The following is a 26,037-nucleotide window of genomic DNA, read 5'->3' on the forward strand; positions in this document are numbered from 1 at the left end:
GGTTCCATTTGTTAATACAAGATTTCTTTAGTTATTTCTACTCACAAGTCTTGGGATCAATAATTTTATTAATGATCAGAATCACAAAAGTCAAAGATGTGCTTGGAACTTCCGAAAACATCTAAAAACGGCTTTGGCTGTTTAATCTGTATTAACCATGGCTTATATTGACAATGATCTCTGGAATCATTATGTTAATAAATCAAACATGAACAAAATTAAATATTACTGTTGGGAACATAATAGGAGCAATTCTAACAATGCGTGCAACAGCTTCGGTGCTCATTCAAAGGTAATGTGAAAAGTCACAGCCTTCTGGACTCCACATTCCACGATGGACTAGGGTTGTGATGTGGATGCTTGTTTGACATTCACACAGAAAGCAGTAATATGAGGGTTAATCCAGTCTACTTTAATTGTCTGCCGTTATCTTACGCCAGGATAAATCACTATTTCCTCTGCGCATTCTGAATGCACTATGTCTCTCCAAAGAGTCTGGATATGTGTGCAGGGCTTAAGTATAGATTTTATTTATATATTGTTGATTTTTCTCCCAATTTTACTTACCTCTTTTCCAATCTCCCATGTACCTCAGCACTAGAACACATAGTAGGTAAAACTAGCATAAATCATGGCGTTACTTTAAAAGTCTTATGTGAAAATATACAATATTTTGGGAAATGTCTTCCATGTATATCCGTTGCTACCAATTAAAATTAGTGATAAGTTTGGCTTTAGGGTTTTACATATTAATATTCTGTGAAAAATGATCATACATTTTCATTCTGTCAATATTAGGGTGATTGTTTTCTTCTATGTTTTGCCTTGATATGAACTCTTAGAAACAATGAAAATTAAAGTTACCAGGATTTCAACGTAAGTGTGTCAAATCAGACCTCTGTAATATACTTAAAACATAAATATAATTTATATTCTATATAATTTATATAATAGATATAAAAGTTGCTTGCCAAGAAGAAATTCAAATAGTGAGCTCATTGTAATAACATAGTTCAAAATGCCTACTAAAATTTATGGGATGGTAAATGAAATTTCAGCTTGGGATTTGTGACTTGGCTTGAAAAAAGCTAACATTATAGGGACCTGGGGGCAGATAGAGAGAAATAATCTACTGCCTGTCGATTACTGAATCGTGATTAAAACTGAAGTTTCTGAAATACCATATGTTATAATGCTTCAAACACCCACATATTCAACATTCTCTGCTTGCTTTTAAATAAAAGCTGAAACCACTCTTTCGTAACTATATGCAAAAATGTCTTCTCCTTTATAGAGTAAGAATTTACTGGAGATGTGTGATATTTAAATATCACAAGGTGAATTGGCCAGTTAGTCCCTTAAAAGAAGCGCATTTACTACATTAGAAATGACCAGAAGAAGTCAGTAATCATTGAAAGAAAATACTTTGTTTAATATTTCACTTGTTAAAAAACTATGTATCGGGCTGGAGAGATGGCTCAGCGGTTAAGAGCACCCGACTGCTCTTCCAGAGGTCCTGAGTTCAATTCCCAGCAACCACATGGTGGCTCACAACCATCTGTAAGGAGACCCAATGCCCTCTTCTGGTGTGTCTGAAGACAGCTACAGTGTACTTATATATAATAAATGAATAAATAAATCTTTAAAAAAAACTATGTATCAACATTTTTATATTAATCTATTGTGGACCTTCTAAAATAAGTTAGGGGAGAAAAATCAGTGTTCTAATTTTAAAAGTTAAGAAAACTTTATCATCTCTTATATATGCCCACGATCAATTTAAAAGGCTATCTGTGTTCAACTGTGCTGTATAAATGCAAAAACTTCTCTGTAAAAACCCTGCTAGTACATGAAATCTACTGAACTTAAGAAGTAAGTTTGTTTAGCCTTACCCAATAGGCCTTGAAACAATAATCTCAACTTGAGGTTCTGATTTTGATTCTAAGATAATGTTGTAAACTTCTTCGTTTGTTGCTCCCGGCAGGGGTTTACCATTCCACTCTAGGACTTCGTCCCCTTGAATTTAAAAAAGAGGGCATGTTTTTACCTTATACATTCTCTTTATTTTTCTTATCTTTTCTCTTCTTTGAACCAAAGAAATGCAAACCACAAACCAATAAGCTACTATTTAAGGCTTGTCCTACAATGTCAGCTAATCAATCGTGCTTCTCACCACCTTTATTTATTTATTTTTCCCCCTTTGGCTTTCCTCTCCCAGATCATACTGGTCCCTGAGGATGGTCCATTTATAAAACTGCCTTTACCCTTTTAGGTATGCCAGAAAGAATATGAAAGCGATCTCACGCTATGGGATGGAAATTAGCACAGCCGGTTTGAAAACATTAAAACCAAGGTTAGCAGCATGCCCTGTAGTAATATAATATAATGAATGTAGGTGGCTCTGCATGGGACGGGTTCTTACTAAAGGAGAGCTAAGACTGTTTAGCAACAATCATCTCATCGTCTTCACCCGATGCGCAGCAGAATAAGAAGGCGTGAAAGGGTTTGGATTCATACCCATAGATAAGGCAGCATAGGTAGCCATGGCAATTATGAAGCAAGCAGATGCAAAAACGGTTGCATGACAGTTAATCCCCTTCCAGATGTTCAAAACACATACATTCTATAGAGAGTGTGTAGGGCATACTAAAGTAACCATGGGAAATATTGGAGACTATAGAGGATTAATATAGTACTGATTTCTTAGTAAGACAGTCCAAGGTCAATGAAGGACAGAAATATGATATCCCATGGGGTGGATAGAGGAACCCATGGTTGTTATTTTAAATCTAGCTTAAAAGTACATGATTTGGAGACAAAGATGTACTCCCATGAATATGTCAGATTCTAAATGGTCCTTTGCCAGGACTTGCCAGCCCACAATGGCAGACTCCATGGGTGAGCTGTCCTTCAGTTGGTGACGACTCTTTGAGGTGGCTTATATGTTGACGGTCAGGCTTATTCAGTAATTCTAAGAATTTGAGGTCCTAAAATAATTAAGGACCTAGTTATATTCAGGGTTTAACTAGCATTATTGTATATGTTAAGGTAGACACGCACGTGACGTTTTTAAATGTTAGGCTCTTTTTTATAATGAATGGAAAAACTCTTCTTAAAGTAATTCTTATTTCCTCAGAATTTTTTTTTAAAGTAAAAAGTGTACTACTTATGCTAAACCTAAAAATATGGTTATCCCCAATAATTAAATAAGTTTTAATAATTTGACCTAAGAAGTTACCTAGAAAGATTTTTCAAATACACTTCACTGATAAGAAAAGGAAAGAAATAAATTACATATTTATGTTAGCAATATTCAAAAGGTTTTGACTGAAGAAACAAAATTTAACATCACTAGTTCATTAGGCATGCATATATATATATATATTCTAATGAATTTTATAATTGGATATAATTCATTAGATGGATATATATTTAATTTATATAGATAGATGTATTCATTTAGACATATGCTGGGAAAATATATTACTTACCCTAATAATTCCCATTATATTGTATCATTTTTTTCAAAATGACGAATACAAATATATTGATTTTAATACCCAATAGTGGGTTGCAACCATTATCTTGCTAAAGCAATGCATTGTAAACTAGGCTTCCTTATTGACAGTTACCTGGAAATGTAACTTTTACTAACAAGACAAATTGATCCATGTTTTAATCTATGTGTCTTGCAATAAAACAGAATACAGGAAGTATTTAATACCATCCATACCACTTGTTAATCCACAGAATATCACCTCAGATAGATGTACTCAAGGAGGAGGAAAAAAATAATACTTTGTTTTTATATTTCACGGTGGAAATATAATAGAGACCGAATTTTAAAAATCTTTAAATAATGGGTTTACTGCCATCACACGCATCCAGTCAGGAAGAGAAGTAGAGTCGGGTGGTAATAGGAGCATAGGGATTTTAGTTATTGTCCTATGGGAGATAATCAAGAAACACTTGAATTATGAGCGTTGAAAGATGAAAAGGATTTCATCAATCTGAGCAGGTTGACGGCTGGTGCTAAGGAAACCTTGGGGGTGGGGGGGAGGCAGAAGCTTGCCAGGACACAGGTAGACTGACCTAGCCAGGGGTCACTGTAGGCTCACAGTGGGCAGAGCTACAAAGCTTTGCGTTGAATAAAAAAAAATTTTAAAAAGAAAAAGATAAACTAGGGGCAGAGAGGGAATGACAAGGGTGAGGGTGTGGGGTTAATGTTTCAGAGAAACCCAGCTGCAGTGACTTGCTTTGACTTGAAGAGGAGTCGGACTGTAGAAATCTAACGATGGAATTACTGTTCCAAATTCCCGGTAAAGGTCAATCAATCATCAATCAATCAATCAACAGATAATGTCAGGAGTGAGTTTTAAAAGCTAAAGGTATTTATATGGAAATAGAAGAGAAGCCAGTTCGTACATTATAATATTATATATATATCCAGTAGTCTCCATCAATGGGTCCACAAAAAATTAAAAATTAAAAATCACGTTTATTTTGTCCAAATCCACGGCTTAGAGTAAAAGGCAAACTTGTATGTTTTGCGGTTTTCCCGGATGAGCCTTTATCAGTTCAGCTTTAAGCTGGCGGCCTCGTCAAGAGCGTGTTAAAGGAGTGGAAACCACAGGCTACATCACAGAGAACAGCCACTTCACTCACTTCTGGAACCATCTAAGAAAACGACAGCATTCGAAAGCTGCCATGCTGTTCTTGTCTGTGAGCACCGCCTTCTGTAGCTAACATTGGCTTTAGCTACCATGGGATTCCTTATTCCTGTGTCAAAGATCACCTTCGCTGGAACAGCTATGCGTCCGTCACCTACAGTGAGACTAACTAGAAATGTGACTATGACTTCAACCAAAATTAAAAATAAGGAAGTTGCTAAAATAAAATTTGAATTGTGCTGCTACTAAATATATCATACATTTAGTGATCTTCCTCTGCTGTGTCTGCTAAGGCTATGTATAGAGAAAAATAATAATAATAAATAACACTTGTATACTATAGAAGTGGCATAATCGGTAATATTTCAATTAACCTATATTTCTTTAAATAATTTGTATAGGAGCCATTATTATAATTGGCTATATGCAATTGTGTATTATCTATTATAATTACCATGTGCAGTAAATCAGTTACAATTTCTAAATAACTGTTTTGACCCATTGCGAAAGACTTACTGGTGTAGAATGTGCTTTTAACAGATGCTAATCCACTTTGGGTTTGGATTTTCGTTTCAGTGTCATGATTTATAAAATAGGTGTTTTTTCACTCTTTTCCATCTATGCTTTTAGGTAACTAAAAGAGATCCCCAATCTTACCGTCTCCTAATTGCTGTTTACGCACAGATACCTACAATCGAATGGGTAAATATCTACATCAGAAATAGACATGTACCTGTGCGTCATAAGGGCTTGGTGACAACTCACATATATACACGACTGAACACAGACTGGATCCCTTCCATGTATACAGAGATGAAAACTGCTTACATATGAGAAACAGGCAATTTACCTGCTCTTAGGTGTCCGACGACGTCTGCCAGGCTGCCCTTCTTTACTTTGGTGATGAAAGCACCAAGGCGCCCTAAGTCCGTCATTTTTCCTCCAACCACCTGGATAATTACAGATTCATGAGCTCCTACCGTTCATCCACGAATACATTTGTTAGCAGACTGTACATTGTCTTCTAACATGCTTACAACTCAGCACGGGACACTCATGTGCTGCGTTCTTTATTGAAGTACATAGTAGTAAAGCATTATTTTAAAAAAAGAAACACTGGACAGCAATGTAAGGAAGACTGTGTGCTGACTTTTTATACTGTATTAACAATCAAAGTACACTGTGATGATTTACACTTAGAAGACAGGCGTACAACTCCCTGGTCACGGGTAGTCATCCAGTGTTTGGTGCTGTTTGCACGGAATTCAGGAATCTTCCATGCCGTGCTCACGCGTATATTTGCATAAAGACACACCCCATGTCCATATCAAACGCTGGCATTTTCCTATAACCGTGGTGGACCTGGGTTCGTACAGACTGCAGATTCCACCCGAGCAAGGCCACCTGGAGCGAGTGACGTGCCACTGTACAAAGTGTTACACCGTACAAGTATCAGAGCTTCGGCTGTTCAAAACCATTCTACTCCTCGGCTATTCTATTGCAGAACATCTGGATGATGTCATTTGCCATTCCTGGCCATGGACACTTGACTCTCAAACCTGAATTATATTGTTTAGCATCCAACACTTCCCGTTAGACCTAACGTATTTGACATAAACCTCCAGGCTCGATTCTACCTGATACAAGGGTCTCCAATATACACAGAGATGGGTGGAAGAGAGAGAAGGCGGGTGGAAGGATACTCAATGGAAAGATTGGTCCACAGTTTTGTTTTGTTTTGTTTTGTAACAGAGCTATTAGTGCAGGCTACCAGGATTATTTAATAACAACAGTAGTTGATACTAATAGTCTACAAAATATAAATAAGTACACGAATATATTTTTGTTATGCTGTGCTCTGTTTAAAACCCAGGGCTTTCATGAATGTCAGGCAGGAACCCCACTTATGAGCTAAACCTGCTCCCTAAATTAATGGCCAATAGTTTGCAACGAGTCACACACAACAGCAACAATATGTCGAGCACAATCTTTGAATATTTAGGATACTTCCGGCGAAATTATGTGATTTGACACAGATACCTGGATATACATAATGCAGGATATGAACGAATGTACACATGTGTATGTGTACCCATATATACAGTGTTTTATAAAATATCTTTGCGAATCTAACATACTAGGATTTATTATTGTCTTAGAGGACAATAAATGTCTTTAAAAGAAACTTACACACTTTCAACATTACTGTAAGTCCACTCTTATTAGAAAACCTTTCCCTTACTGACACTTTAAAACATTTAAGCTAACTGCATTCACTGGAGAGAATTTACTTTGGAAAAGAGAGGAAAATTTTTAGTTTTTTTTTTTTTTTTTTGGTGTGTGTCAGCCATTTTATTGGATATCTTATGTATTTACATTTCAGATGTTATCCCTTTTCCCTCCTCTCCCATTCCTTCCTCCCCCTCCTCCTGCTTCTATGAAGATGCTCCAGGACATATTTAAAAACCAACTGTTGTGAACTCTGGGAAAGCTGTCTGCACTGTTCTTTATCCAGGAGGAGGCGGTATGAACAGGTTTACCTACCTTCAGACCCAATAATGCACCTGATTCTTTGGGCATGGTTGTTCTTTTGTTAAGAATAACACGGCCGATTAGTCGATCTCCCTCTTTAGACGGCTGCCACGTTACAGGATGCTAGCAAAACACAACGGAGGTGAATGTCTTGTCTTACTTCCTATAGCTGCATTATCTACCATAGTGGTAACATGATAAGATGTCTTTGAGCTAAAAGACACTAGATCGGGAATTCTTTATCTAAAAGGGCTCTCCAGTGAGGTGATTAAGCTTTTCAGCTAGAGCTGTGCTTTATTTGCAATGTTTATAAAGCTGTTAACAACCAAAGGGTCTAAAACATGTCTCTGACTGAAAGGTTAATATCCTTAGCACACATAGGGAAAGCCACGTTTGACTTGTTAATGCGGACAGTATATTGGGCTGCATTGGCTTACCCTACAATCTAATTTTACTTTACAGTTATGTAAGAGTGTTAGCATTCAGTAGGTACCACAGTGAATCTTAACTTTAACCAGGTTGTGATGTGTCTGTTAGGTGCTTCTTTGCCGTGATGCTGGGCAGTGGCAGGCTTGTGCGGCTTGTAAACAACCAGCACCCTGCATTGCACCGTGCCCCAAAGTGATGGGTTACGTAGAATAAGTGTGAAACACATTTCAACCATAATATTTTATCTTTAACTGGTTAATGAGAGGAAGCACACGTACTACGATGTTCACGCAGAGGTCAGAGGACAACTTATGGTTCTTTTGTTTCACAATGTGGGTTCTGGGGATCGAACTTGGAATTAAATTTGGATTTAATTCCAAATATTTGAACTTGTTTTTGATAAAAGTTTCCGAGATTTCTCCTCCAGCCTTTAAAAGTATTTTCTTCAGAAGTAAGTTAGCTGAAGCAGTGTGTGATCCAGGAGCTAAAACATATCCAATTCAAAGGATAAAACTTTTATGTGTTTGGGGTGTGTGTGTGTGTGTGTGTGTGTGTGTGTGTGTGTGTGTGTATTGTTGTGCATGTGTTTCTTCCTCTGTGTTTGTATCAGTGAGTGTGCTTATTTGCTTATCTGTGTGTGTCTATCTGTATATGTAAGTGTGTGTGTGTGCGTGTGTGTGTGTGTGTGTGTGTGTGTGTGTGTGTGTGTGTGTGTAGGAACTACAGAATGAAACTCTCTCCAATATGTCCAATGCTCTATAAAAACATTCCAATAACAAGAGGTTAAACTAATTAAGCACCATTGTAACTTGTCTTAACCTGGAAGAATATATCATTCAGGCTAACTCAGGCCTCTACCCTAGACTGTACTCTCACTTCTTATTTGCGTGCCCATGTTTATCTCTGAAGCAATCTTAAAATCTCCCTGTAGGGGAAAACTGAGCACGGAAATTCAACCAGGGAGTAAAGGTTAGTGTGCATGAACTCAGAATTAAACTAGGATCCATCACATTATTTGAACATTATTATGGGGTGGACTTGCTTTTCTGGAGCAGACATTAATTAGACTTTGAAAAAAATCAAAAGAACTACAGCCTTAGCAAGATAAGCTGTGTAACCAGCACTGTTATCTAACTTTGATCCCAGGATGTGAGTCTTAACAGATCTATTTACCGTGAGAATATGGCAACCTTTTATTATTATCGAGAAAAGTCATTTTCAACGCGGATGTATAAAACACTCTCAGATTTCACGAGGAACATCTCTCTTCATTTAAGAATAATTTCGTGGCGAAAGTGAAATGAGTAAGTGTGCTTTTCGAAATTTAAGACTTGTCGACTATTCAGAGATAAGTCCCCCTTCTCTTCAAAGCGGTCCCTTTGAATTAAATGAATAATGGCTGTAATAAAATGAGTAAGAGATCCAGAGAGATGTTTATGGAGGGAGGAGCAAAGGATAAACAATCCACGTCTAAATCTTGAACTGCATCGGAAAACTCACCGAACTGATAGGCGACGTTTCCCTGCTGTGCCACGTGGCGGGATCCAACCAGTAGTAATCCAAGTCACCTGTGCGGAGGAAAAGAAGAGAAGGTGGTTAAGATAGAAGACGCGCTAACTTCAACATTATGTCTTCGAGTCGATGGAAAGAGAGTTTGGGGCATTAAGTCATCAGCGTTTGCCTCTTGGACTAATAACACACAGCTGGCCTGTGAAAGTTAAGGCTCTAATCACATCAGTGAGGGAACGAGCGGTACGAGTGGACTTCAGGCAAGCAAGGACTATCCTGTAGTGTAGCCAGCCATCCTAGGAACGCTTGACACAAAAATAAGGAAAGCTACAGGGTGCATCCTGCCTGCCTGGCAGCACAAAACTCCGTTTCAGGCTATCGCCTGCCATCTAGTGGCAGAAAGTGGTGCTCCAAATCCTCCTCCATTAACTGATAATAAGACACACCTACCTAATAACAAATAAATAAACGATCAAGGACAGCTTAACAAAGGCTGCACGCAAATGACCTTGTATTCCGTCAGTATTATCAAGGGCATAGGAACTTTTAAAAAAGCCCTAGCATTGTTGACACGAGTTTATAAGTATTCATTTTAATACATACTTGAAGTATAAAGCCACAGAAATTTAGAAAAATATAAAAATTTAAAGGAAAGAGATGAAAGAGATGAAAGGCCTAAGAAAACCAGTATTTTCTTTTTTAAAAAAAGTCAGGTACAAATGACCTTCATGTTTTAATACCAGATTATCTCCATGAAAATGTTCTCTCTATGTAGCTCCAAGTATAATAGAAATTATCAGAGAGTTGGCTATGCCGGCTAAGCCCAAAGCACATTGCTACTGCTAGTTAACTGTTTGAAAAACACGCTTGGCTTATAATTGCTTCTTAGTGATATAAACATCCTCATCGGTGGCAGTCATGGGAGATACGAGAAATGGAAAAATGGAATTCATAACAATTTCAAAAATTTATGTGAACTCTGTAGTCATCAAATCCACACATTTCCACTCTAGTGATCTCTGCCGTTTTCTTCTACACACCCTTGATTTGGAGAAAAAAAAACATGTTATAAGAGCTACAATAAATACTGGAGTGTCATACATTTATAGGGATAATGGCAGGTTCTGTGCAGGTACTAATGTCAGACGTGAGACCAGCAAGAAGTATTCTCTTAAAATATTACTTCACCTGGGATGGGATCGCTCTCAAAATATCACGTCTGGAATGCACAGATGGTACAATGTCGAAGTTTGTGCATTCCTAATTCTTCCAATTAATGAAATGTACGTAGTTTCAACATTGAGAACTTTTGTATTATGTATTTACTGTCTGTCTAACTTCCCGTGCTTTTATCAAGTCTCCAATCATCAATTCCTCTCAGAAAACAAACTTACACGAATACTGAAGTACTGATGTATTTGCTGACGGGCTGGGTAGTGCCATTCATAAATGTCTTTCTCCAAGCCCCACCTACTTTGGAAAAAGACCTGATACACTGTTACCATCTAGGTCATCTTTAAAAGACTCAGGTTTGTAGAACTCAGGTTTGTAGAACTAAGAAGATGCACCTGAACTTTCGAGGGAGCGGGGAGGTCTGGTGGGGTGGGGATGAGGAGTGGGGGAAAGGACTCTCTCAGGAGATGTAGGGGAAAAAATTAGTCCTTTGTGTGATCACTACTGTCTTGGACTCCTTCTTGGCTTATTCCCTTCCCCTTGTGATGGTTCATTTCTGTATTTGACTTCATTTGTCTACATAAGTCTAAACACTTATATAGACTATTTTTATACAAAAGTGTTCCTCACATGCAAAGAGCTAAAAAGTTGATTTTTTTGGTCAAATTCAATGACACTCCTCATATTATGAAAAGAGGCCTTTCAATCACTGCTCTTGCGTCAGACAAAAGCCTCATAGGAAAACCATCTTGAATGCTACATGTAGCTGTGTGTTTTAATAACCTTGGATCATACATGGAATTGCAGATGCACGCTAAATATTACTAGAAAATGAATATGTTAAAAAATTAATAACGTGTCAAAGAAAACTTATTTAATTTAGAAACATCAAGCCTTTTTGTATTCTGAACATATTTTAACAGTTTCGTGGTCATCTATTAACTAGCACTATTTTTTGCTTAAAATTTTGTTAAAATAATTAAAAGCATGTAATTTTAATCTGTTGCTTCTTCTGCACAGAAAATGATGGAGTTTTTAAGATAAAAAAATTTTAAATACTAAAATTTGTCCTCCTCATTACACTTCTCTGATACTGACAATTTAAAAAGACTCAGCAAAACTTCAAAAATACTTTTTAAAAAAATGCTTCTTGATAAAATATTTTCTTTGAGGACTTACAATGACTAAAGCTATCAACTGCTGGGTTGAAGAATTCAAAACAATAATATATTCAATTACATTGCCTGTAGAACATATGCAAGTATTTGGTTGCATATTCAATGTCCTTCTATAAGATCTAATTCACTGTTATCATTAATTCAGAACAAGAAAGCATAGCACTTGGCATATATAGCCATGTTCACGTAATTTTATAATTATGATTTTTTTGGAAATTTTAAGACAGTCTAGCTCTCCACACCTTTGCAAAAAGAAGCTAATTAAGACTTAGGCATAGTGTTTTCATTGTAAGAAATTTCATTCACTGTGCACTTTCAATACACAGATTTCTTTTCAACTTATAAATAATATCTATATCATTTAAGTGGGACATGAATACTATGCAAATAGATATAGAATTAAGTTAGTATGATTATCATAGATAATAATGCACTCTCATGGATTATTATGATTCCAAATTCCTTAGTTTTGACTTCTAGTGTCAAAGCACAATGGATCCCAATAGAATGAACCGAAATCATTGAACGTAAATATGTTCCGTATAGGATGCTTTTGCCTGAGCATGCGGATTAGTAATATTTTTAAAGCCCACACTTCTCATTTCCTTTAGTCAGTATGTAATAATCTATGTGACAGCTACACTTGCCAAGTTTAGCATGTACATAGCCTGCAAATATTAAAGGGAAGCTATTCACCACAAAGTCATGTATGTGCTAGTGGGGAATTAGAGGTGTACTTCACGTTCATGTTAAGAATGCAGATGAGGCATAGTCTGACGTCATTAGAATGAATGATGACAAGGGGCCATACAAATGTTAAGACTGATTGTCAGTAACTGCGCGATTTCCAACACGTTTATGACTATGTTTCTGACATCCCAAGAAGCAAAGCATTCTTCCTCCATAGACTCCACAACTGTCATATACAAAACGTTAACATCACAGACATAAATCAAAAGCAATTATCCGCCCTTCAGGGTCCCTAAGTCCCATAAACTGTTTCATCATTTGCTTGTTCCTCTGAAACCCTGGTGGTTCACTGCCCCTCTGGGTGTCACAGATCAGCTATCCTGCATATCAGATCCTACATTAGTGTTCAGAGCAGTAGAAGAATTATAGTTGTGGGGTAGCAAGAAAATAATTTTGTGGGTGGAATTCACCACAACATGAAGAACTATATTAAAGGGTCGCAGCATTAGGAAGCCTGAGAACCACTGCTCTATAAATGTGTGTTAAATCAACCAAAATTAGGAGAAATTAAACTATTTTGATATAGTGTGGGACAGAAGTAAAATAGGCAATTTTCTGGATGTGTGAATATCACGTATACCGGATAGCAATTCACTGCTAAGAAAAGGATGTTAATTTATGTAAGGTAAAGAAAGCACTCCCCATGCCAAGTACTATGACTGGTACATACAGGTTGGAGGTCATTTGGGGCTATATGGTGATATGATGTGGTCATTTAAATGAACTAAATACCGAGAAAACCATATTTTAAAAAAAGTCAACTACAAATGACATTCATGTTTTAATAGCAGATTAAATAATTAATGAAAATGCTCTCTCCATGTATCACCAAAGAGAATAAACATTATCAGAGAGTTGGCAATACGTGCCCGATAATCCTGTAGCTACCACTATGCAGGGTTCAGGGTTTTTTTTTTTTTTTTTTTGAGAAATTTCATTTTATAGACAGGAATTAAAATCTGAAACTACAAATTAAGGTGTAAAAATACCATTTCAGGTAGTTTGTTTAGATTTTAAAAGTTCTCCTAGGAAGTTGTTCTGCTTTCGAATTAGACTAGTGGCACTACATAAAAAATAGACAATACCTTGCTATATACAAAGTCCACAATTTTACTCACAATCGCAGTTATGTGTAAGAAAAAATATTTTATAGGACTTCCTTCTAGTCATCAAAGCAGGTGATAATATATGCTGTTATAGGAAACTATTAACCACATAACCTGTCAAATACTCCAAAATCTATTTTATAAATATGTAAAGTATGTAAATAAAATGTATACTCTTATATGTTATAGAATATATGAACATAAAACTAGCAATTGTGTAAGACTTAATTATTATTTTTCATTAAAGTTAGTCTAAGTTCTTATGAGAGTGGAAATATCAGTCCCCAAACACATTTTGGTAGCTTCATTCGAACTCCAAGACAGCTCTGATGCTCCAAACATATTTAGAGGCAAGCACAACATGAAATCTCAAGTTTGTGCCCCTTGAACTCTAGACCTGAAGCAGAGTCAGAGGCGTATTTGAAGGATTTGCGGTTTGTGTGAGCGTCTTCAATCATGATGAGAAATTTAAATCTAACTGAGGAACAGCCAAGCAAAACAAGTAAATGCCATAAACACACACACACACACACACACACAACTTTCACCTCTCATCAACAAAGCTTCTTCTTATGGTATGTGAGACCACCACAGAATCCACAACCGTTCAAGAACACAGAGAACCGATCATGGTGGGTTCCCAGTCTCAGCTGATACATCAATGGCGTAACTTGAACACCTAAGGCTTAGAGATTATCCCAGATGAGGGAACACGGAAGACTGTAAGAACCGCAGGACTAGATCTAACGTAATCCAGTGTTTTCTATTTACACTGGGAGCTGAAGCCATGGCATCTCAACAATATGGCTGCCTATACGGCGTTTACGTAAATGGCAATACCCGTGGACATGGGATGTCCACAGAAGAAATTTCACAGATTTCCCTAGGTGAAGAGGTAGAGGCAATTGATAGCTTCTCAGAGGTGAAGATACACTCAGGAAGGAGCCACCGATGAGCCATCCAGTCAAAGGGGTCTTCCCTGGGCGTATACATTTACAGATATCGGCAAATGGACATCAACAGGCTATATTTCTATATACATATGTGTGTGTGTGTCACGATAATAAGGAAGTGGTCATGAGTCTGGGGGAAGAGATGAGTAGTAAAAAGGAGGTTAGAAATTGTAACAATGTAATACCTATGTATGAAATTGTAAAAAGTATACATGTAATCAAACATATTAGAAATGTGGCTTTCTTATGATGCAGATCTCATGTATGAACTAACCATCGAAGCAGGTTAGTATTTTAAAGACACAGCTACAATCTCATGTCATGGCAGCATTACACCCAGTTTTGAAAAGGTAAAAAAAAAAAAAAAAAAAAAAAAACCAAAAAAAACAAAAAAGGTGGGGAGAAAGAAATTTCATTTTTAATAGAATCTCTGCTAGCCCTAAAGGTGTTTACATCATGAATCACCAAAGAAACGTAAAGCAAGAGTAAGCGTAGAAGTAAATGTCAACTCTCACCTGTTAAAATGGCTCTCTGGCTAGTTTTAAAGGTCAATGTGGCAAATACATAGAAATACTAGCATCTCTGTGTATACTGATAGGGCTGTCTGTTGGTAACGCTACTATGTAAAACAGTAATGGGGAAATCTCTGAAATTACAAATACAATGATATGATCTGACAAGAACACTTCAGGGGATATAGCCAAGATAACTGAAATCAGGGTCTTAAATAGATAAGTAAAAGAAATGTACCTTCTCATGTGCATTGCGACCTGGACATAGGGACACCTACGTCCACTGAGAGGAGAAGTAGAGAGAACAGTGCATAAGCACACAATAAAATATTAACTTTCTGAAGGAGAAAGTCTCAATATTGTGGACCAAACATGGATGGAGACAGAACTAAGAGGAATAAACCAGGCACAGAAAAGATAGAGGTGTGGTATACCATTCAACATGGCAATCCTAACAGCCAAACACAGAAACTAAGAGGGACGGGGTAACTCCTCATCTGTTAAAATGGCTCTGTCTTTCTTAAAGGTCGATGTGGAAAATAAGTAGAAATACTGGGATCTGCATGTATGCTGATAGGACTGTACATTGGTAACGTTACCATATAAAGTAGTAACGGGGACTCCCTACAGTCTTCAGAGCTATCCAGGGCGTGGTGTTAATGTCTCCCCTCCCCATCTCTCTCTCTAAAAAAAAGTAGCAAACTGTTCATAAAAAGGGGGGGGGTGTCTTAAAGGAAGGCCCTTGCTAAATTACTCAGAGGTGTGTAACGTGAAGGGCTGGGGCTGGGGAGATATTCTGCTGCTCACCAGTCAACAGAATTAACAGCACTGCAGTGCGTGTGCACAGAGACTCTATGGACTACGTCTTACTATGGGCTTGATCATGACTATGCATTTCACAGTGTGCAGAAAGACAGTTGGAGGAGAGGGATATGTTCACGGCATTCATTATGGTCGTGGTTTAACAGGTAACTGATTCTCCAAAGTTAGCACGTTGCATAAAGCAAGTGGGTGCAGTGTTTCTGTAAGCCAATGATATGGTTTAAGAAACAATAATTACAATTTCTTCAATTTCCCTCTCCTATCTTTTTGTCACGTAACTGGTGACACTATTCTTCTGCATTGGAATATGAATTCAATATTTAATTAAATCGACTTAGTTACTGAGAGGACTCAGATAAGTGTACTAATTACTAATTATTACACTAATGAGGTATCAAATTCATTGCTTAGACTCATAAATTATTTATGGTCTCCAGTCTGTCCAAAGCTGAACATTCCTTCCTCGGTTACCAAATGTTTGTTTGAGGGCCTGAGGTGCAAATTAGATTAGTAAATTTTTTAGAACACATGACAGTAAATTCAGAAACTGTCCCACAGAGAGGGGACTGATTTGGCACATGCAAAGGCATTGCTCTCACACATTCCTTCCTTCCTTGTTTTAGGTGGTTTGGGCAGTGATTGGGGAAGACATCAACACCATGCCCTGGTTAACTCTGAAAAACACCAAACTCAGTATCAAAAATCCTGGCTGAACTCTGACCTCGGTTTACCAGTAAACAGTAGATTACCTGTCGTTCTTTAAGTAATAGCAGGTCATGGACATCAGAGTTTATGAAGTAGCAACAGAAACTCAAACACGCAATAGAATATAAACCCATCTACTAACACTTTTCTAATTATATCAAAATACCAATTAATTTTTGTATCAACATCCTATCGATTTTTATATACTAACAGTAAAATTATGCATTGATAATTTTGCTGCCTCTCAGTTTACTTAAGATTTTAATACCCACAGAATCTCAGTATCTTTCAGTTTATCTACTAATATTATTTTATCTACTAATATTATATATATTATAATACTGAATGGCTCTCTATTCACCTTTTAAGCTGCCTCCTCTTTAAAACAGGGATAACCTACTTTCCATGTAAAATTTTTCAGTGTGCAATAGTTGCATAAAGAGTGTTGAAAATAAAAAATTGCCGTGTTGTAGGTAAGATTTACAGGCGAACAGCTATCAACTCATCAAAATAAAGGCACCTTAGAAAAATGTTAAAATTCCTTTGCTTGTGAAAACTATTATATGATACTACTAAAGACATATGCCAGCATTTCAAAAAAAATGATGTCTTACATGTTAAATAGTGCAGATATTGGGTGCCAGAAACATTTTATTTGTTCTTAGTAAAGTTTTAAGTTACCCAGGGGCCTAAGAGTTACTTTCCTAGGTAAAATGCCCAACAATGTTATCTAATCAATAATAGAATTAAGTGTTAAGAAAAAAGAATGGAGAAGCCTGGGGAATACCTCAGTAGTGTCTGCTGTGTTAACATGTGCAACTAAGTTTGGATCTCCAGTATACACACACAAACCAGGCAAGGCAATGTACATCGGTATTCCCACGGCAGAGAGATGCTCCACTATGTTCATAGCAGCCTTACTTATAATAGGCAGAAGTTGGAGACAACCCAGATGTCCCTCAACAGAGGAATGGATACAGAAAATGTGGTACATCTACACAGTGGTGCACTACTCAGCTATCAAAAACAATGACTTTATGAAATTCATAGGCAAATGGATGGAACTAGAAAATATCATCCTGAGTGAGGTAATTCAGTCACAAAAGAACACACATGGAAAGACAGACACAAATAAATGAAACTGAGACTGGAGGAAAGGTCATCCAGAGGCTGCCCCACCTAGGGATCCATCCCACACGCAGACACCAAACCCTGACACTATTGCTCATGCAAAGAAGTGCTTGCTAACAGGAGCCTAAAATGGCTGTCCCCTGAGTTTCTACCAGCACCTGACCATTAGAGATGCAGCCAACCATCGGACAGAGCCCAAGGATCCCAATGGCAGAGCTAGGGGAAGGACTGAAGGAGCTAAAGGGGATTGCAACCCCATAGGAAGAAGAACATCAACTAACTGGACCACTTAGAGCTCCCAGGGACAAAACCACCAACCAAAGAGTACACATGGAGGGATCCGTGGCTCCAGACACAGATGTAGCAGAGCATGGCCTTACCTGACATCAGTGGGAGGGGAGGCCCTTGGTCCTGTGGAGGCTGATGCCCCAGTGTAGGAAGATGCTAAGGCAGTGAGGTGGGAATGGGTGGAGGAGTGGGGGAGCATCCTCTAGAGGCAAAGGGACGAGGGGACAAGGGGAATAGGATGGGGAGTCCGTGGGGAGGTAACCTGGAAGGGGGATATCATTTGAAATGTAAATGAATAAAATAATAGAAAAAATAAAGGTAAAAAAATTAAAAAAACAAAAGAAAATAGACAACTCCTTGGAGGCCATTGGTCAGTCAGTCTAGTTGCATTAATAAACTCAGTGAAAGACCTTGGCTCAAACTAAGGTGGAAGAGGAGGAAAGACAAAGACATTGACCTCTGGCCTCCACGTGTACGTGCCCACACACACACGTTTGTACATACACCGTCCCGTCCTCAGTCACTGAAGATTTCAGTATGTAACAAGAACCATCTCTTGAGGCAATGAGAAGGCACAGAAATTTGTAGACTTATGTCAAATACCAATAGATGTTGAGAAACGAAAACGTACTTGGGAGAATAAGTAAAGTTCATGCTTATGCTTTTTACTATAGAAAGCCATGCTGACTTCCATAGATTTAGTTTTTTTGATAGCGGAGGATATTTTGAACTCCAGATACACCCCCCTAAAGGCTCTGATGCTCAAGAAACCTTTACCCTTTGCCTCTGCTCTGCCTTGATGCTGTCGGACTTAAGAGTTGATACATTAAAACCTCTGAACTCTTTCAACAACAAAACTCAACACACATCCATGTAGGCACCCATGTACATCTGTGCACGTACGGACACACACAACCCTATAACGGTCTCATCAAGTAAGTTTGCTCGTGATTTTCAGTTGATCTGTGACTTACCATTGGAAATGACCGTGAAAGGCCTTTGAGAAAATTTACCAACGCCACTGATCATAGGACAAAAAAGCATTCCTTTTGTAATGGTTTAGAAATGGATGATTTTATGTGTGAATAAAGCGTGAGGTGTAACGTCTTAGAAATCACTGACCCAGAATCTAGTATTGAATAGTGGGGATAATACTGATAACTAAACACTGAATAGGAATGGATAATAAATCACAGAATTGACAGTGTGGGGCCTTTTTTTTTTCTATCATAGTGACTCTTGATAATCAGACTTTGGGAAGTGCTGTACCCAGGAGGAAACTTTCCAACTGACCAGGCTTGCACATTGATACTACGCAATCCGTTCACGTGAGAGAACAGAACAGGGTGTGCTGTGCAAAGCCTCGGTATAAACAGCCAGGATATCCTGTGAAAAGAATCGGGGTTTATGTGTTTTCATTGTTTGGGGACTGGATTTAATCACAGGTTTAAGAAACTGTACTGCTGGACACTTTCACGGTAGAAGGATCGTAAAAACAGCAGCCGCACTCTAGAAGAGTCCCTTCGATCAAGGAAAGTGGTAGTGTTTGTCTGGACCCAGGCAGCTCAATTCAAACAGCAATGACTGTCAGTATTCTGAGTGTCAAACCACGTCCTACCTGCAGGGAGACTGATACATTGCCTGCTACAGTCTACAGCGGCAGTGATGTAAACAGGAAAGCAGTCGGGGGAGTACGGATGACTAGTAAGTGCATAATAAGAAATAGAAGCGCATATGAGTGGGCTGGAGAGATGGCTCAGTGGTTAAGGCTGTTCTTCCAGAGGTCCTGAGTTCAATTCCCAGCCACCGCATGGTGGCTCACAACCATCTATCTGTAATAGGATCCGATGCCCTCTTCTGGTGTGTCTGAAGACAGATACAGTGTACTCACATACATAAAATAAATTCATTAATTTTAAAAAAGAAATGCTTACAAGGGACTCATGCAGTTTACAATTTCAAGATGTGTTACTGAGTTATAACAGGCAAAGGATGGGTTCAATCAGCATCAGATAGGAACAGATACTTTGAAGTCAGAACCTTTCCCTGATGCCTTTTCTCTACCTTCTGCTCCACTTACTTCCATTTATATTAATTCAACTTTTCTCGTCTGTTTTTTGGTTGGTTGGTTGGTCGGTTTGATATTGGGGGCAGGTGCTACTGTTTTTATTAGGTTTTGGGGGTTTTTTGTTTGTCTTTTGGGGGACGTTGAGTAAACCCTTTCTAGATATATAAGAAGGGTTTGTCTTTAGGTTGGCAGTTCCTTGGCTGCCATTGGGAGATCACCGGGTGTGAGAAGTTTGGAGAACAGTTCTATTTATGCCTCATCACTGTTCCTGAGAAAATTGCTAAGTGTTCATATTCTTACAAAACTTCAGAACTGCAGCACAGGAAAGCAGGCTGTAGAGCACCGCAAGGTCACTGGCTTCAGTCTACGGCATGGAGAAAGTAGTCACACTTCACAGGGGTGCGCCCATTCAGCTGACCTGTCACAGCACAAACCAGAGATAAAGACATACTGGTCCCGGATGCATACGGGGAGCATGTGTGCCTTATTAAACCACCTAGCTTTAGGCTGGCCAAAGACTTAGCCTTTCACTTGAGATTCAATTTCTTATCAGGGAAACATTAAACAAACGGGCCATGCAAGCCTTCTCACACCTGTAATCTGATATGAAGGAAGCTGAAACAAGAGGATTGTTGTGAGTTCCAGGTGAGCCTGGGCTGTAAGAAGCTGTCTCAAAAATGATGATGAGAACACAAACTGAAAGAAAACAGAAAACGTCACTGGGCCGAACATAAAGTTCTCAAAATTAGCTTCTCTGTTTGGTCTAATTGCTCTCCTGCAGTGGGATGCTGTCCATTCAAGAACACAAACAACGCTATCTCCAAATCCTCTCTGATAAAATTACAAATTCACAATGTGCAGCTACGATGAGTTCCAGAAAAACCTATCATTTACTGTATGACACCTTAATGTTCTCGAAATGTTTAGCTTAATTTAATAATGGTATGTGTATGAAGGATAAGCAGAATATCAACTTAGACTTTATGAAATACGCCTTAAATCAATCAAACTCCATGAGACCACTACTTATCTGAATTCTAGGAAACATGTGCTCTGGCGCCTTCCTCTTTTTCAGGGCCATTGTAATTACCACACCAGGCGTTACATGGTATGGATCCTGGGGATGATCTGGTTCTCGTAACGCGGCACATGCGCTGTTGCCTCTGTGTTTATACAATGGTGTGGAACCCATAGCTCTCTGGTATCAGCATCTCAGAGAACATATGTGCACTTGAACAAACACTTTCTGTTACGAAGGCTGTGTGTTTTGTAGCCTGTGTGTTTTGTACTTCCCGGAAGCCAATGTGTGAGAAATTTGTGATTAAGTTTGCAGACTAGTGCTCTGCTTTTATTCTCCCAAATGAATATTTTATGCATTTTAAATTCATTTCCTCAGAGAAATTTCCTAGGCAAAGGGGTAAGCTTTAAAGAGGGAACTTAAATTTATTTCACCGGGTATACACAAAGCACTTTAGTATATTTACCGCAACGTTATTTTCATTTAAAACATAGGTGGGTTTTTTTTTTCCCCATCCACCAATTGCAGAATGTCTCTGATGCAAAGGAAAACGACTGGAGTAGAACTGATGTGCGGACATTAGTTTATCTATGGTTTAAACAGCACAAGCCTCATTAATAAGCTTCTGCATCTGTTGGGGAAATGAGGTGGAGGAAGGCATCCCAACAGGGATAAAACTTCCCAAAGTCTAGTCCGTGAGACTGTATTCTTTGACGAGTCCATCAGGCTCTCAGTACTAACGCTGTAGTCAAAGCATGAAGGTTTCTTTGGTACTCGATCCAATAGGAGCCTTGATGTTGCACTGTACAACAAGATAAAATGTGAGATCATGGAGAAGCATGGTCCCAGCAGTAAGAGTTCATGAGAAAGAGACAGAGAAACGAACAAAAAGACAGAAAACTTAATTGCTTCCTAGCTGCCTACCTACCTTCAAACCCGATATTACACACACACATGCACACGCACACACACACACACACACACACACACACACATACACACACACATGTGTGTGTGTACTGAGAAAGCTGGATAGAAGTAGAGTGTCCTGAGGTTAGACTAGCACCCATCAGATAATAAGTAAAAAGAGCACACCATGTGTGAAAACAGACGAAATTTCTTATGTGGGTGTAGAAAAATTCTAATGAGAAAGATATTAACTAAAATAATACAATCAATAGTAGCAATAACTATAAGCTAATAGTACCAAACTTTAAGTTTGGTAAAATACCAACTTAGAAAAGCCAGCTCTCAATACTGAGAGCATTTGTAACACTTCGAAATTCCCAAATTTAATCATTCCTAATCAATACTTGAAGATCCAGAAATATAACAGCCACTGCTTATCAAATAATGGCTAATATTAGTCACTTATTAAACAATGGCATCTCTATTCCTGTGATTTTTTTTCTCACAATGTGTTCTATTTCCTGACATTTTGTGAATGAAGTACAAGAAAATGGAGAACACGGGATTATATGCCTTTTGCATGATGTCCTACATTTTCTGTAGTCAAGATGCCTTTTAAAAATTCTTAATCATCAGGCAGAGCTCAGGGAGTCTTGTAGAAGAGTGGGGGAGAGGAGTGAGCAAGCTGGAGGGGTCAAAGACATCCCAAGAAGACCTACAGAGGCAACTAACCTGGGACCATGGAGGCTCACAGAGACTGGGCCACCAACCAGGGAGCACGAAAGAGCTAGACCTAGACCCCTACACATCTGTCGCAAACATGCGGCTTGGTCTTCATGTGGGTTCCCTAGCAAGAGGAGTTGGGGTTGTCTTGGTCTCTGTTCCCTGTCATTGGATCTTCTTCCCTCTACCTGGACTGCCTTGTTGGGTCTCAGTGGGAGAGGTTATATCTAGTTCTGCTGAGACTAAGTGCCCCAGGGTGGGTGGAAGCCAAGAGTGGGGATCCCCTAAATGGATATTAGCCAAAAAGTTCGAACTACCCAAGATGCAGTCCACAGACACAGGAAGCTCAAGAAGAAGGATGACCAAAATGCAGATGGTCCCACGCCTTAAAAGGGGAAAAATATCCATAGGAGGGGATATGGAAGCAAAGTTTAGAGCAGCGACTCAAGGATGGCCATTCAGAGCCTGACACACATGTGGTTAATATATATATATATATATATATTATATATATTATATACACACACACACACACACACATATATATATATATATATATATATATATATATATGTCCATCAAAACTAGATAAGATTGATGAAGCTAGAAAATGCATGTGGAAAGGGACCGGATATAGATCTCTCCTGAGAGACACATCCAGAGCATGTCCAATACAGAGGTCAATGCTAGCAGCAAACCACTGAACTGAGAATAGGACCCCCTTGGGGGAAATTAGAGGAAGGATTGAAAGAGTTGAAGGAGCTTGCAACCCCATAAAAGCAACAATGCCAACCAACCAGAGCTTCCAGGGACTAAACCACTACCGAAAGACTATACATGTACTGACCCAGGGCTCCAACTGCATATGTAGCAGAGAATAGCCTTGTTGGGGCACCAGGGGAAGGGGGAAACACCTTGGTCCTGCCAAGGTTGGACCCCCAGTGCAGGGGAATATGGGGGGAGGCAATAAGGGGCATGGATGGGGGGAATACTTGTGTGGGAGAGGGGGAAGGGAGGGAATGGGGGCTTATGGACAGGAAGCCGTGAAGGGGAATAATGTGTGAAAATGTAAGTTAAGAAATATATCTAATAAAAAATTTAAAAAAGATTGGGGATCCCCTTTTCTGAGAAAGAGTAGAGAACAATGGGGCCAGGGATTTGTAAGGTTGGGACTGGGAAGAGAGGAGGCAGGGGGCTGTGATTACAGTGTAAAGTAAATTAAAAAAAATTAAAAATTTCTGGAACTTAACATTTCTTAAGTAAAAGCAAAGGCAATAAACAAGCTCGTCTTCGCTGAACATCCAGGAGGTGGGGACTGAAGCTACAGATCAGCCACACCATCGGATAGGTTCGGTGAGATTAAATGTGAACACGGAAATCACCTTTGAAACACTGAATTAGGTATTAATGCAGTAATATGAACAATACTCATTTGGTGTTCCTTTTCTGATTAAAAAAAGCTCATATAAATACAGAAAAAGTGTTTTTTTCCAGGGATATATTCTGTGGTTATTTATAAAGATGGTATGGTTAACTCTTTCCTAATAAAATATGTATATCATGTTTGATCCAATAAGTCTACTGACCTTATCAAATGTACTATATTCCATAAAGCTTAGTTAGATAACAAATGTACTACATTCCATAAAGCTCAGTGAGATTCCAAAGCAAGACTGAGCCCTAGAAACACATAAGTTATAAGAAATACCACATTTATAATGATTAAGAGATTTTAATAATCCCAATAATAAAACAATAATTCACCCTCACATTTGAAACAAACCTAGAACTTGTCTTCCTTGTAACCCTGGGGCTCAAGCACCCAACATATGCAAAGCAAGATTTCTGCCCTAGGCCCCACTCCCGGCACAAAGTTCAGCATTTACTTTCATTTATATCAGATTAAAGGACACTTTCAATTTCAAACCAAAAGCAGAACAACAGAACTCTAAACTGAGTCTTACGTTTATTCTAGCTAGTAGAAGTATGAGTACCATTTAGTTTTAAATATGGAATGTTTGTTGGGCAGGTTTGAAATGTATTTGCAAATAATTTCAACTTCAAAAACTGTGTGTTTTTTTTTTAACTTATTCTGCTGTCCAAACATTAAATGTTAGAAGTAGATATTACGCTAGCCTGGATGGTTTCCATTATTTACTGCTGAAGAGAGTAAAATCAACAGAAGGTATCATCTTGATAGTTGTTGTACTTTCAACCAAAAACATACAGTTCTATTGGCTTTTTCAAAGTGACATATTAATGCTTCGATGACAAAATACAATTCATACACGCAAAATACTCAATCACGATCAAAACATGCTTAAGTGAACATTCTCTCTCTCTCTCTCTCTCACACACACACACACACACACACACACAAGCAAACACACAGATTACACATGCATACACACACAGAGGCAGAGACAGACAGACAGACAGAGACAGAGACAGAGACCAAGACCCTTTGTCCTACAGCAATCTTGGATGTAAGCACTTCATTTGAGACTAAAACTTGCACGTGTAGTCGGAAATAATAAAGAGGGATTTTCCATTCCACGATAGTGCCGGCTACTCTCTGGCCCCAGTGGCCTCACTCCCTGCAGTCAGCAAAATCAAAACTCTAGAGGCTTGTACTTTATCAATCAGATTTATATCAGTAAATTCTCATCCCGCAAAACTTCCACACAGTGAACTCAGAGCCGGTTGATATTTATATAAACGGCCCACCTAGATAAGACAAACTGTCCTGTAATTATCTCTCCCTTATAAGATATTCATAGCTATTTAAAGTCACACGGATCTGGGTCATCCTTCTCTTTCTCCATCTTTCTCCTTTCTCTCCATACCAGTCGGGTGGAGACATTTTGAGACCTCTGGACCAGAGAGTCTGTGAGTGAGACCACTCAGGCCAGAGAGTGGCCAGGGCTAGCGTGGGGTGGAAAATCCCTTTTTACCTTTTCCCACTACAAGCATGTACACCACGAACATAAGAACCTGGGCCATCGTAGTCCGGTTTTGTTGAGCTAATCAAGACAACTGTGGAGAGTGTTCAAAGATTGTGAAAAATTCAGAAAAGGTCATCTCCTGCAGGAAAAATAAAAGCCAAGACCAATTCTTTTCCTCACTAGAAACCATTGGCTTTCATCAATACTCTTCAGATTCCAGAGCTGAAGAGTCTCTTCTTCTGTGAGTCTTTTATCTATGACTTTCTCTTCCTCGGTGCACAGCTCTGATCACAGTAAACTCCAACATAGGACACAAAGTAACAACAACCCATAACCAGGGAAAGAGATAAACAATAACAAAAGAGGGATCACGAGAACTAAATGCCAGCTCTGAGTAAACCCAGAGAGTTATAATGTAACGTCAAGGAAGGCTACTGTCAAAAGAAATCTTAGTCTCCAAGGTCATTCTGGACGACAATGGGCGAGTGTTCAGGTACAGACAACACATGGCTTTCCATGAATGCAGATCTGTTCCCGAAAGCGCTGCTATTCTTGCTTTCAGTCACTTGTAATCTCTCTGTGTAAAGCTTAAATGTATATAATCACCATTTACTGG

At 38.6% G+C, this 26,037-nt stretch overlaps 1 protein-coding gene across 48 annotated transcripts in view; it reads right to left on the bottom strand.

Moving 5' to 3' along the window:
* Rims1 (regulating synaptic membrane exocytosis 1) overlaps nucleotides 1-26,037 on the bottom strand; it is a 499,647-nt gene that overhangs the window by 160,240 nt on the left and 313,370 nt on the right. For all 48 annotated transcript variants that reach the window (XR_010054639.1, XR_010054638.1, XR_010054637.1 and 45 more), the window contains 4 exon segments: nucleotides 9,132-9,199; nucleotides 7,215-7,325; nucleotides 5,521-5,620; nucleotides 1,893-2,016 (listed from right to left, as the gene is read on the bottom strand). Coding sequence is in view for 42 of the 48 variants with exons in the window: in NM_052829.3 (NP_439894.2) it covers nucleotides 1,893-2,016; nucleotides 5,521-5,620; nucleotides 7,215-7,325; nucleotides 9,132-9,199 (403 nt within the window). In the remaining 6 variants the exon portion in view is untranslated.

The sequence above is a fragment of the Rattus norvegicus genome, chromosome 9, assembly GCF_036323735.1.
Source record: "Rattus norvegicus strain BN/NHsdMcwi chromosome 9, GRCr8, whole genome shotgun sequence".
In the NCBI taxonomy this organism is placed as follows: domain Eukaryota; kingdom Metazoa; phylum Chordata; class Mammalia; order Rodentia; family Muridae; genus Rattus; species Rattus norvegicus.